This window comes from Delphinapterus leucas, chromosome 11 (genome assembly GCF_059928025.1).
Source record: "Delphinapterus leucas isolate spDelLeu-1000000601 "Yukka" chromosome 11, BTC_Dleu_Yukka2, whole genome shotgun sequence".
Lineage (NCBI taxonomy): Eukaryota > Metazoa > Chordata > Mammalia > Artiodactyla > Monodontidae > Delphinapterus > Delphinapterus leucas.
In genome coordinates, this window is record NC_143139.1 from 30,366,678 (window position 1) to 30,381,500 (window position 14,823).

Below are 14,823 nucleotides of genomic sequence, written 5' to 3' on the forward strand. Positions count from 1 at the left end.
CAATGGAAACACAGAGTCTTAACCACTGGACCACTGGGGAAGTCCCGCCAAGGAAATGTTTCAATTTTTATTGGGAAAGTACTAAATGTATACATTAATTAAGTGTGAATTGTCATCCTAATGATGTTGAGTAGCCCTATATAAGAATAAGGATGCCTTTTTATTCAGTCTAATTTTATATCTTTAATAGTTGTTTAAAATGCCTTTATGCACTTTAACGTTTTCCTCAAGCAGATTCTGCATGTCCTTTATTAGATTTAGCTGTAGGTACTTTTCATTGTTTTTGTTGCTACTTTAGTGTGAATGTACACCCCATGTTTCTACATTAAGTAAGAGTCTGGATTTTGGACTTAGGCACGTGTGTGTTGACTGTTTTATTGAGAGTTTTTTTAGAGGTGATTTTGAGGCTATCAGTAATTTGGGGAAGAGTGATTATTGGCATCTGTAGAAATGATTATTATCTTTCCCTCATATATCTTTTTTTGTACCCCAAAACACATAAAATTCACCCTTCCAACAATTTCAAAGGGTACAGTATACCTCTCCTTCCCCCCAGCCTCTGACAACCACTATTCTGTTTCTATGAGTTTGAATATAAGTGTAATCATACAATATACAAATATTGTATGTAATCATACAATATTTATCTTTTTGTGACATTTCACTTAGCATAATGTCTTCAAGGTTCATCCATGTTGTAGCATACAACAGGATTTCCTTCTTTTATAATGCTGAATAATATTCCATATTATGTGTAAACCACATTTTCTGTATCCATTCTTTTGTCAATAGACATTTAGGTTGCTTCCACCTCTCGGCTATTATAATTCTGCAATGAACATGGGTGTGCAAATATCTCTTCAAGATTCTGTTTTCAATTCTTTTGGATATATCCCTAGAAATGGGATTACTGGATCATATGGAAGTTCTGTTTTTAAATTTTTGAAGAATAATTCATACTGTTTTCCATATCAGCTACACCATTCTACATTCCCACGAATAGTGCACCAGGGTTCCAACTCCTCCAAATCAGTGCCAACACATTATTTTCTGTTTTTTTTTTCTCAATAAGTAACCATCTTAATGGGTGTGAGGTGATATCTCACTGTGGTGTAGATCTTTTAAAGTGCTGAATTTTGCTAATGGATTTTGTGATATGGACCATTCTAGCATTCCTAAAATAAATCCCACCAAATCATGATGAATTATGATTAAGTTTGCTATTCTATTTAATTTTTAAATTTTTTTCTTTAATTTTAAATTTAAAAGTTTTAATATTTATATACAATTTTTGCATTGATCCTATAAGTGAGATTGGCCTATGTATAATATGTATGTGTGTGTGTATGTGCATGTGTAATCTTTCTCAGATTTTGGAATTAGTGTTATGTCAGATTGACAAAAATTTTTTTTTTAATTGAGGCTATTTGAAAGCTTTCTTGAAATTTGAATCACTTGCCTCTTCAATGCAGTCCCACTGTTTTATTGCAGATCCTCATCACTTCATAACTTGATTATTGAGTTAATCTCCTAACAGTCTGCTTTCATATAGTTTAACCCTTCTTTAATTAATCCCCAATTAGATGCTTTGGTAGACAGTCTAAAATTAATTTTGTATTAAAGTGCACCTCTATACTTTCTTTTCCCCCATCCCATATGCTATTTTTCATCTTGTCTTTTGGGAAATTGTTTATTCATCTTCCAAAGCCCATTCTTTATCTTGTGCTTTCTCTATTACTCTTCACTAAACCTTTTTTCCCTAGAGCTCATCACACTTAGGTCTCTACCACTTTTGTACCTTCTATGACTTCTATTGTTGGGTCTAATTTTGTGACTATTTAAAAAAAATAAATGTATGTCTTTTTCTCCATCTCAAGAGTCTGAATACTTTGAGCATTATGGCCACATATTCCTAAAAACTACTAAGTGACTTACTTAAGGTAATTACTCAATAAGTGTATAATTTACATTTTAATCTACATATCCTTTCTTACACTGTTAGAGGTAAGACATTCATTTAACGGACATTTGTCTTCTCTACTAATAACTATGGGTTTACTCTACTTATGAACTGAATGAACCTTGTTGTGGGGGAATGCCCTTAGATCATGTTGTTAGTAAAATCCTACTTTTCTTTTCTCTGCTTTCCACTGTTGAGGAGAACCTGCTTTGGGAGGGTATAAATTCCTTCTAGTATGATGAACTAAGGGTAACTGAATTTACCTAAGTTCTCTCTACCTCTCAGCTGACTGACGGTTAGATTCTGTTACAGAAGGTATCAGATCTGATCTGAGGTATGAATAGTAGTCATGGTCTGTTGTGTATGGGAGGACATGTGATTTAACATGTGTTGTTGCACCACATTCCATTACCTTTTTCTTTTTGGATAGCAAATTCATTTTCACAAACAAGAAGAGGAATGGTTGAAGCTACTGTTGATCTATAGTATTTATGCATGCTAGGGAGTCATGACCTACTTTTCAAGCCCATTTTTAAACTTCACTTGTAATCATAAGAGAACACATTAGACAGATAATGAAAGAATAACATACTGGATGCTTTGAGTTTTTTTACGTACAGCTTTTTAAAAAATAAATTTAACAGTGTCACAGTCACCATCAAATTTCAATAGATTATATATCTTTTTATATTATTTTGAATTCATAAATGGCTTTAAAATTCTATAGTTATGAAATCATATTAAAGGTTAAATGAAGTTTTGATTGTGTGATAAAACTTCATTTACTCAATTAGCAAATATCTGGTACCTTAACTTGGCTTATTTCTCCTTCCTACAGATTGACACTTTAAATTATTTGCTCATAAAAAATGGTTCATTGTATTGGAAAAAATCAATTCAATTTCCTCTGTTCTCCTTTCTTCCCTTACGTTAGGTACCCTCATTTTACTTGTAGATACACATCTTTTACATGTAGAATAAATCCATAATACCCTGTCAAAAATGCAACCTGCCACATATCCAAAATTTTAACTTTTAAAATGCTCTATAGTATGTTAGCTAAACTTATTTACCAGCAGCTATCTTCTGCCTATGTACATATTAATAGGTACCATTCTTCACAAATTAAATTTTTATTTTCAGATCTTGATTCTTCACGGAGTAGTCAGTCTACCAGTTGCTCCCCAAGGCCAGCAGATAGTTGTTTCAGTTCTAGTTCAGAGATGGTAAGTTATGCTCTTTTTTTTTTTTGCTTGTTAATATATGCTATACTAATTTAGAGTGATTTGTATTTCTCATCGTTTACTTTTTCATTCTGAAAAAAACAGTTGAGATAATAGTGAAAATAAATGTAAACAAAAATGTGAAAATATTAAAAATGTAAGAAGAATGTAAATTAAAATGTAGTTGAGCATCATTCATTCATGCTTATGAGATGATGAATGTGTTCATTGTTATTTACAAAACCCACTCTTACTGAGATGTCTGTGTGTGTATATGATAAATGCATTCTTCTTTTAAAAGCGTTTTTAAAAGAACCCAGTCACAATAATTGAAAACGTAAAACAACCAATAATACACACAAAAAGAAAGTCTCAAGACTTATGTGAAGAAAACTATAAAATACTATAATCTGAATAATTGGAGTGACATGTTTAATGCTGAGTGGGAACTGTAATCTGAATAATTGGAATGGCATTATATTCTGAGTGAGCTTCTCACAAATCACATGTTTAAATGGAATTCTCCATTAATTCTTCCATCTTCGTTTCACCTACCTTTTGTCTCTAGCTTGCTGTCCAAACTGCTCTTGCTGAGGAAGGACACCAATGACCTCTAACGATGCCAAATTCATTGGACAATTTTCAGTTATTTTATAAGAATTTCTAACAATATTAATAGAAATTATTATTTTCTTTTCTTGAAACATTTTTTTCTCTTTGCTTTTGTGATACACACTATCTTAGTTCCCTGCATACCTCTCTGAATGCTACTTTATGCCTTTGCCCACTTCTCTTCCACCTTTCCCTGTATATAAATGTTGTAATGTTTAGGGTTTGCTTCAGGAGCCTATTCTTCTTTTAACCTACACTCCAAACTCTAGATGATGTTACATACTCCATTGATTTTTTATACTATTACCTGGTTGATGACAATTCTCAACTTTATGACTTTAGCTTAGATCCTTAATTAGGTGTCCAATTTCTTATTGGATATCTTCTTGGATATTTCACAAAAAACTGAACACTTCTGATCTCCCCATATCAGTTTTTCTGATAGTTCCCATATTAGTGGATCCCTTTTCTATCCACTCAGTTGTTCATGCCAGAAACTTTAGTTTGGCATTTCTGTCTCATCTGCCTTCCTTAACCATATTCATTTCATCACTTGATCCAATCAATTCTACCTCCAAAATAAATTGCATATTTATCTACTTCTCACCTAGGGTACTAATCCCTAATCTAAGGTACCATCATCTTGTTCTTGAACTGTTATGGTTGTTGCCCAAGAGATCTCTCTACTTCCACTCTTGCCCCACTTTTCCTCTAGTTAACAGTCATCATGGTCTTTTGAAAACTTAAACTGAATGATGTTACTTCTGTGTTTATTCAATGGATTCCTGTTTTACTTTAGAATCTAAACTGCTTTCATTAGTGACAGGCCATGTGTGATCTAGCCCCTGGCTACATCTCCAACTTCTAGTATTCCTCTCTCACCACACTTTACGCATACTGACATTCCACTTCCTTAGCTTATTAAGTCACTTTTCTGCTTCAGCACATTTATATATTCTGTTTCTTACATTACTGTTATTCATCCTTTAGGTCGCAGCTTAAATATGTCACTTCTTTTGAAAGCCCCTCCTTGGCTTTTCAATCTAAATTAGGCTCCTTAGTTATGCTCTTGAAGTGCTTCATGCTTGCTCTTCATAATGCTTTTTTCAACTTGTAATTACATATACTTGTGTGTAATTATTTGATTAACGTCATTTCCACACATAAGAGTGTGTGCTGTAGAGAGCAGCAAATATGTCTGCTCCACTCACATTGCAGGTGCTGAGTATTTATTTCTTGAATAAATAAATGTACTGATCCTATTTTCTCTAATTTATGCCCAGCCAGTTTTAGTGCTGTTTCTTGGGCTTACTTTTCCTATTTTAGTGCCAATCAGCTGAGGTCTATATCTCATTTTAGGTTTTTTTATGTTAACTTTGCTTTTTATTTTTAGCTAGAATAATCAATACTTTTATATAAGATTTTTATTAAAACAGTATTTTGGTTAGTTCAGTAATTAAAAGATAAATTTTTCTTGAAGTTGAAAAATTCAAGCTACTAAATTGAAATCTAGACCTATTAAAAGTTCTTAAAATTTGATTTTTTTATATAACAGTTTTGATATTTATTGCTGTTTAACCTTTCTTTTGTCTATTTGATTTCCTGTTAGCTGATACCATTCTTAATGAGTCTTTTTTGAGACTGAGCTTGTGAAAGATACAATATAGATATTTTTTGACTTAATGACTCAATGAGTGAATATTAAAACAAATTGTATGTGTTAGCTTTTTCTTTCAAAGTTATACTTCTACTTCACTCTTCTTAAGTAGTTGAAGAGTATATGTTGTATTTCATTTCCTCTCTGCGAAAAGGTAGTAGGGTGATGTCACCTATGAGTATGAAGACTAATAATGGACAAAAATCTTCTCTTTTTTTGTGCTTTTGCATCTTTAATATAAGGATTATTATTGTTTCATGCTATTTTAAAATCCATAACCTTGATTAAAAAAAAATTCTAAATCTAGGTTGATTTGCCTCCTGCCAAAGTCTCTTCTTTTTTTGAAATTTTCTATAATGTGAATTTTAAGAATGTCTACTTTCGGGCTTCCCTGGTGGCGCAGTGGCCGATGCAGGAGACACAGATTTGTGCCCCGGTCCGGGAAGATCCCACATGCCACCGAGCGGCTGGGCCCGTGAGCCATGGCCGCTGAGCCTGTGCATCCGGAGCCTGTGCTCCGCAATGGGAGAGGCCACAACAGTGAGAGGCCCGCGTACCGAAAAAAAGAATGTCTACTTTGAAGTGATTGATTTTTTTTTTAATTTAAGCATCATTAAGAGCAAAATTACTAAATTTCTTTTAGCCATCTGAAGATGAAGATCAAATTGAAGGTTCAAATAGGAGATCCATCAAACCAAAGAAACAACTAATAATTTTTATTAAGAAAGCATGGAGAAACTTCCATGTGATAGGATTATTAAAAACAATGCCAAATTTCATAAACAAAATGAGGATTTTAACCATTTCTCAATGAATAGTAATATAGATCAGTTTCCACAGTCTCAGTGTAATTCAGCACATATATTTCAAAACGTAACCAATAATAACTGCATTCTACAGGTTGCAAGGTGTGATGCATGGATACAAACGGAGAGTGAAACTGTAATTGAAGAAAAATTAGATGCTGCCATACAATGTGATATAATTTCAAAATGTAAGTGTAGAAAAGATGTGTCTTCTTTTTGTAACGTTGAAAGGTGCAATGAAAATATTAAGGCAGATACCACTGGAGGGCAGGAAATCCTTAAAAACAACTAATATTCTAAAACCTCAGCCTGAGATTTTGTATTTGGTTTAACGTTTAGAGTTTTATTAACATAATAAAGAATGAGAATATTTTTGTAGCTAAGCAACTAGGTGGAAGTATTCCCATAGGTATTTTTAATAGCTTTAGTATGTCAAAGTTTTTTAGAAAATAATATATATGTAAATTTACTATCTTTCTTATGGTAATTATTAATTACATTATGATATGCTGTTGTTTATGGATTAAAAATATGTTTAATTACTTCCTTCTTTGTTGCATTTATGTTAAAATTTAGTGCTGTTGCATCTTTTGGCAAAAATGTTCTCTCCCAAGAGCTTAAGACAGAAAATAATACTAAATAATACTAAATATGTTTTATAACTTAATTATAAGAATTTTCTTAGCTACTTCTCTTAACTACTATACCATCATTAAAAATTCTGGCATTAATTTTTAGATAAAGTATTTTTTTCTAATTTGGAGAACATTTTTTGTTTTTGCTTATATTAATTCAGAGGAATGGTTTTTCTCTTCAAGTTTAAAAAAATGTTTTAATGCTTTTGTAAAAGAATTGATCAACTTTGGAAAATAATTTATGTTTACTAATTTTAACATTACATAAGATTTTCATAAATAATGCATCAGAATTTCTCATTTGTAAAATATGGGCTTTGTTTCCAACATAACAATTTTTGTTTTTGGTCAAGATTTTAAATGTTCACACTAGTCATTTTAGAAAATGGACATTTGTATAGGTATATTACAAAGTGACCAGCAGGGGGCATTCTGATATCTAACTGTAACAAAAATAAAATTGTTAGGACTTTCTGTTAAAGGATGATTAGATGCTGCATTTTTACATGTACACGTATCACTCAATAGTTTGTTTTACAGAGGTGATCTGAAACGTAACAATTTAGAAACACTAATAGCTAATATTTAAACAGTAGCAATCTTTAGGTTTTTAGCTAGTTTTAGGAAGCTCTCTTTGCTGCCTCAGAGAGAGCACAATGAACTCTAAAATAATTTTCTTAAAGTAGGGTAATAATCTCATGAAAGGGTAATATAATTATCTGATGTACACTGGTAGTTTTTCAAAAGGCCAGATTTTCATCCTGGTATTCAATAAAAAGTATTTCATAGTGGATTGATTATCCTGAGCATTGTTTTGTAAAATATGACGTATTGTAGTAATGAAGACCTATATATGGAAAAGAAGACGATACTGGTGATACTAGAATAAGATTGAGCTTTGAATCTTGGGTTGTTTCAAATATCATGTAAACTGATTTTTTCCCCAAATACAAATCAAAGTCTAGCAGCTATTAAAAGCACATTCATTACAAAAGTTCACACCTAGTTACATTTTTATCAATATCATAATGTGGCAGTTAAGATTAGTAAGGTAAAGAAAAATATAGGGGCTATTTAGTGTAATGACTGCACACAATGATAGCAGGGTAAGGTTCAGTGTAGTAAAGAATTTAAATTTGCCCCAAAAGAGATCTGGTTTTTTACCCTTGGCTTTTGTGAGGTAATCTCTAAGCTCTTGGAGTGTCATGGCTGATAGAAGTGTCTTTGTTTGCCTTGGGACCTTGGGCCAAGCCAGATAGTTAACAGTGTGATTTAGGATGGGACTCTGAGTCAAGCAATATCAGCTCAACTTCCTAAGGGGCTAGAAACTGAAATCAGCCATATGGGCTGTCAGTCATGCCACTGTGATAGAGCCAGAGTAAAGGCTCTGGACACCAAGGCTCAGGTGAGCTTCCCTGGTTGGCAGTACTGTGTGTTGGCACACATTGACACCAGGAAAATAACACTGTCCGTTACTTGTAGAAGACTGGAAGCTCTGTATTACTTTCTTAGACTCTGTACGAAGTGCCTCTTACCTGGGCTGATTTTAATGTCTCCTTTCCTTGTAATAAACTGTAACTGTGAATATAACAGCTTTCAGTGAGTTCTGAGTCCTTCCAACAAATTATCAAATCTGAAGGTGCTCTTGGAACCCCTGAATTTTTATGGACTGTTCCCTAACATTGTAGTTGCTAACTCTTTAGGGAAATAAATATATTTGGATAGGAAAGTGAGTACAGATTTACAAAATAAAGAGGACATATATAACAGAATAGATTATAACATACTTCTCAAAATACTAGTTTAGAGTTTCTCTTGGTGAAACAATTTAATGAAAAAAATTAACTGAGGTAAACATAGCCTTCTTCCATATTTGCAATTTAAGGTTTATAGAACAAAGCCCTAGCTAAGTTTTATCCAAATGAAACAAAATGGAAAACTTAATGATTCTGCACACATTTGTAATATAAACTGTCAATCACAGTGACTTCAAATAAAATACTGTACATCCAATAATGGCTATTGTATATAATATCGATCTGGAGTTTGTGTTTAACAGTTTGTGAAAAGTTGCCACCTGAAATAATATGAAGCTATATTTAGGGGTAGTCTCATGTAATTTACTTTTACAGCACATGATAATTGTAAGTTATTTGTGTAATTTCTTGTTTCATGTTTATTTTCCCCATGACACCATATATGGCAGTATGGCAAATGTCAGTACTCTGTTCACATTACCTTGGCACTTTCCATTTCAATACATGCCAACCTGATTTCTAACTGCCAGCACATTTGACTCATTCCCTGAGGGGTTTCTCCTTGCTGCAGATACCTGTTTGGCCTATGTGCAGGCAGGAACGTAGTACCAGGGTATTAATACTGTCTGAAAGCGGTCTTTTTAGAGCAATGACTGATGGTAGATGGTGAATAAACACCCCAGTTCCCTTGCCTTTTGAGCAGGATAATGTCCTCAGAAGTGTGTTCTACACCACTGCTTAAAGTGTGATCCACTGACTTGTAACATCAACATCACCATTGCTTGAGAGTTGGTTAGAAATGCAAATTCTTAGAATCCACTCCAAAATTACTGTATCAAAATCTCTTGGAGTGGGGCCAAAGAATCTGTGCTTAGATAGGTGATGTTTATACATTCTAAAGTTGGAGAAACACTATTCTTCCAGAGTTCCTCAGAAGTATTATGCTTCAGTTGCTTTCAATGGTAACTTGCTTGATAGTAAGCCCTTTGTTAGCTTCCTTCTTTTCCTATCTCACTTCTTCAATTCCTTACCAGTGTTTCTTGAGATCACACCCCAAACATACTACATGCACTTAAATTCTTGGCTTATGATTTGCTTCTGAGGTAATCCGTACTGACAAGTTAGGGACCATGACAAATAGCTGAATGAATTGTCTTTATTGGTGTCACTCAAATGTTAACATAAATAATTTTCTGGTTTTACAATTCTCTTGTACCAGTTTTCTATTTCTGCCACCTGCTGAAAACTCAGTAAATGGGACTAGAAGCATATAGACACAAGTGAAGAGAGAATTAGTGAAATGAAATATTCATCATAATAAATTATCCAGATGCAGGAGAGAAAAAGAAATAGAAAATATGAAAGAGAGTGAATTAAACAGTAACAAGGATATAATGAGAAACTCCAACATACGTTTAATTGAAGTATCAATAGCAGAGGAGAGAAATAGGATTTTGAAGAGATAATGGCTGAGAATTTTCCAGAATTCATCAGTCACATTAATCCACAATTCAAGGAGGCCAACAGATTCCAAGTAGTATAAATAATGTGACATCCATGTCTAAACCCAGCATAGTGAAATGGCAAACCTCAAAGACAAGATGTTGAAAGGAACTGGAGAGAAAATGACCTTCCTAGAAGGACAACAACACTGTTAGGTTATTTTTAAAAGCAATAATGAATGCCAAAAGACTGTAAAAATACCATCCAAATCCTGATAGAAAAATAACAAGTCACTCTAGAATTGTGTTTCCAGCCCTACAGATCTAGCACTATTTGACACCACCATACTAGCCAATACTAGCATGAAGGACCCAATTTTGTAGGCTACAGCAATTTATATTTAAGCTTTTTGAATACAGGTACTGATTTCTCTTTGTGGAAAAAGTTTCTAATTTTTTACTGTTTGGTTTTTAACCCATATGCACAATTTTTCCACTGCTTCTATTTTTTTAGGCCCTCTTCTTATTGACTTTGCAACACTTGAAGTTGTTCCAGCGATGGACTTCATTTATCTTTTCAGTGTTTTCTCTGATGGTCTACAATATATATTCCTTTATGCCTGTTGCTGAGGAGCTACCACATGTTCTCTCATTCCTTTAAAATTACTTTATTATTTCAAACTTCTCTTTAATACTTAAAGCTTTACTTTTACATGCACTGCTTGGCCTTTTTGAATCAAGATATTTAGATCTGTTTTGAATGTTGATATCTATATCTATCTGTTTATATAGATATCCACAAATATGAAAACTTAAACGATAACAGTGAATTAAGGTAACTGCTAAGTTTTTAATGGATGTGTGTTCATTTTGTATATACCTATATGGTTCAGTTCAAATGGGTGCAGTTTTGTGCATTCACCTAGTGTCCTGGGTCCACCCACCCATGGGCCAGCACTACTCCCAGGACATCCTGGGCCCTGGCCTGCCTACCAGCAGGTTGACACCAGCTCCAAGACACCTTGGAACCCTCAGCATTGCACACCAGGATCCAGCCCCAATCACAAGTAAGCCGACACCAGCTTTAGGATACCCTGGACTGTGAAGCCAGCCATGTCAGGAACCAGTCCCCCCTACCAGCAGTTTGATACTAAATCCAGGAACCCCAGCTTCACAACCACCCACCCCATAACTTGACTCCACCTACCAATAGGCCAACACTAGCCCTGGAACTCCCTGAGGCTCCACAGCCAGCCATCTCATGACCTGGCCCCACTCACCAGTGGCCAGAAGCCTCTTCACAAGACAGGTTCTGGCCCCAAAATGGACCAGAAACCAACCACAACTGCTAGATAGTCCATAGTAGTCAGTCCACCACCACAGAAGGACACATGCAGCCTACATAGGGGGCACCCCAGAGCATATAGCTCTGGTAACCAGATGGGAGTGCACTGCTGGGAAGCATAGAACATCTACAAAAGGTCCCTTCTCCAAGATTGGAAAGTGTAACCAACCTACCAAATACACTGACATAAATACAGCAAATTAGGCAAAATGAGGTGACAGGAGTAAGTTCCAAGAAAAAAAAGGAACAAGGTAAAACCCAGAAGAGAAACTAAGTGAAGTGGAGATAAGCAATCTACCCAATAAAGGGTTCAAGGGAATGACTCTAAAGATGTGCAAAAACTCAGGATAACATTGGATGAACAGAATAAGAAGTTAGAAATCTTCAACAAAGAGAAAATACAAAGAAGAACCAAACAGACGTGAAGAAAATAATAACTGAAATTTCAAAATACACTGGAAGGGATAGTAGATTAGATGATACAGAGGAATAGATCAGTGAGCTGGAAGACAGAATAGTGGAAATGACTGAAGTTGAACTGAAAAGAGAATAAAAAGAAATGAGGACAGTTTACTACCATTCACATTATAGGGCAGTCTCAGAAGGAGAAGAGAGAGAGTAGGGGCAGAGGACATATTTGAAGACATAAAAGATGAAAATGTCCCTAAGCTGGAAGAGAAAACAAACATCCAGGTTAAGAAAGCACAGAGTGTCCCATACAGGATCAAGCAAAAGAGTACCAGACCAAGACACATTGCAGTTAAAGTGTTAGAAATTAAAGAGGTAGTATTAAAAAGCAGCAAGTTACATAAAAGGAAACTCATAAATCTATCTGCTGACTTTTAAGCAGAAATTCTTCAGGTGAGAAGGGACTGGTACAATATATTTAATGAGATGAAAGGCAAAAAGCTACAACCAAGAATACACACACAGCAAGGCTTTCATTCAGATTTGATAGATAAAGAGTTTCATGGACAAGCAAAAGCTAAAAGAGTTCGGCACCACCAAACCAGTTTTACAACAAATGTTAAAGGGACTTCTCTAAGTGAAAAACAAAAGGCCACAACTAGAAACAGGAAAATTACAAAAGAAAAAATCTCATTGGTAAAGGCAATGTATAGTAAAGGCAGTAAATCAACCACATACAAGCTAGTAAGAAGGTTAAAAGACAAATGTAGTCAAATCAAATATATATCCACAATAACTAGTTAAGGTATACACAAAAGAAAAAGATGTAAAATATGAGGTCAAAACAAATGTTGTGGGAGGATAAAAATACAGTGTTGTTAAAATTCATTTGAACTTGAGAGGTCAGCAACTTAAAATAATGTATACCTCATGACAATTACAAACCAAAAATCTATAATGATAAATACACACAAAATAGAAAGGAATCCAAACATAACACTAAAGATTGTCATCTAATCATGAAAGAAGAGAGCAAAAGAACAAAAGAACAAAAAATAACTACAAAAGCAACCCCAAAGCAATTAACAAAATGGCAATCAGTACATACATATCAATAATTACTATAAATTTATATGAACAATATGCTCAAACCCCAAGATATAGACTGGCCAAATGGATACAAAAACAAGACCCATATATATGCTGCTTATAAGAGACTGACTTTAGATCTAAAGTTACACACAGACTAAAAGTTGAAAGGATGGAAAAAGATATTCCAGGAAAATGGAAATCAAAAGAAAGCTGGTGCATCAGTATTTATATCGACAAAATAGACTTTAAAACAAAGACTGTAACAAGAGAAAGAAGGACATTGCATAACGATAAAGGGATCGATCCAAGAAGAAGATATAACAATTGCAAATATATATGCACCCAACACAGGACTACCTAAATACATAAAGCAAATATTAACAGACATAAAGGGAGAAATTGACAGTAACACAATAATAGTAAGGGACTTTTAACAGCCCACTTACATCAACGGACAGATCATCTAGACAGAAAATCAACAAGGAAGCACTGCCTTAAATGACCCATTAAGACCAGATGAATTTAATAGATGATAGATAGGTAGATTATAGATAGAACATTCCATCCAAAAGCAGCAGATTACACATTCTTTTCATGTCCACGTTGAAAATTCTCCAGGATATATCACATGCTAGACCACAAAATCAGTCTCAGTAAATTTAAGAAAACTGAGACAATATCAAGCAACTTTTCTAACCACAATACTATGAGACTAGAAATCAACTACAAGAAAAAAATCTGCAAAAAATACAAACATGTGGAGGCTAAACAATAAGCTACTAAACCAATGGATCACTGAAGAAATGAAAGAAGAAATAAAAGAATATGGGAGACATATGAAAATGAAAACACAATGGTCCAAAATCTATGGGACACAGCAAAGGTGGTTCTAAGGGGGAAATTTATAGTGATAAAAGCCTACCTCAAGAAACAAAAAAATCTCAAATAGAAAACCTAACTTTATACCCAAAGGAACTAGGAAAAGAAGACAAGTGAAACCTAAAGTTAGTAGAAGGAAAGAAATCATAAATATCAGAGCAGAAATAAATAAAATAGAGACTAAAAAATAGAAAAGATAAATGAAGCTAAGAGCTGAGGAATACCAAGCATACAAATAACTTATGCCTATTTTGCTCAAACAATTCCAAAAAATCGAAGAGGAGAGGACAATCCCAAATTCATTTTATGAAGCCACCATCACCCTGATACTAAAACCAGAAAAAGACACCGCCAAAAAAACTTATAGGCCAATATCTTTGATGAATATAGATGAAAACTTCTTAACAAAATATTAGCAAACCAAATCCAAGAATACTTAAAAAAAGATCATACACCATGACTAATTTGGATTCATTCCAGGGTCACAAGAATGGTTTTACATAAAAAAAAAATCAATGTGATACACCACATTAACAAAAACATGATCATCTCAATAGACTCAGAAAAAAATTGACAAAATTCAACATCCATTTATGATAAAAAATTCTCACCAAAGTGGGTATAGAGGGGACATATCTCAACATAATAAAAGCCATCTACAGCAAACCACAGCAAACATAATACTTAATGATGAAAAGCTGATAGCCTTCCTACTAAATTCAGTAGCAAGAATAAGATATCCACCATTTCTATTCAACATAGTATTGGAAGTCCTATCCACAGCAGCCTAACAAGAAAAAGAAATAAAAGATATCCTAAATTGGAAGGGAAGGGGTAAAACTGTAACTCTTTGCAGTTGACATGGTACTCTATATAGAGAACTCTAAAGTCTCCACACAAAAACGAATAAATCAATTCATCATTTTCACTAACAATAAAATGTTAAAAAGAGAAAGTAAAGAATAATTCCATTTAAAATCCCGTCAAAAAAATAAAATACCTAGGAG

The 14,823-nt window shown here is 33.9% G+C and overlaps 1 protein-coding gene across 1 annotated transcript in view; it reads left to right on the plus strand.

Moving 5' to 3' along the window:
- Nucleotides 1-10,535, plus strand: part of REDIC1 (regulator of DNA class I crossover intermediates 1) — a 61,239-nt gene extending 50,704 nt beyond the window's left edge. The window contains 3 exon segments of the mRNA XM_089920535.1: nt 3,104-3,186; nt 6,096-6,141; nt 6,144-10,535. Coding sequence (XP_089776661.1) covers nt 3,104-3,186; nt 6,096-6,141; nt 6,144-6,550 — 536 coding nt within the window. The 3' untranslated portion in view covers nt 6,551-10,535.
- Nucleotides 10,536-14,823: the final 4,288 nt, after the last annotated feature.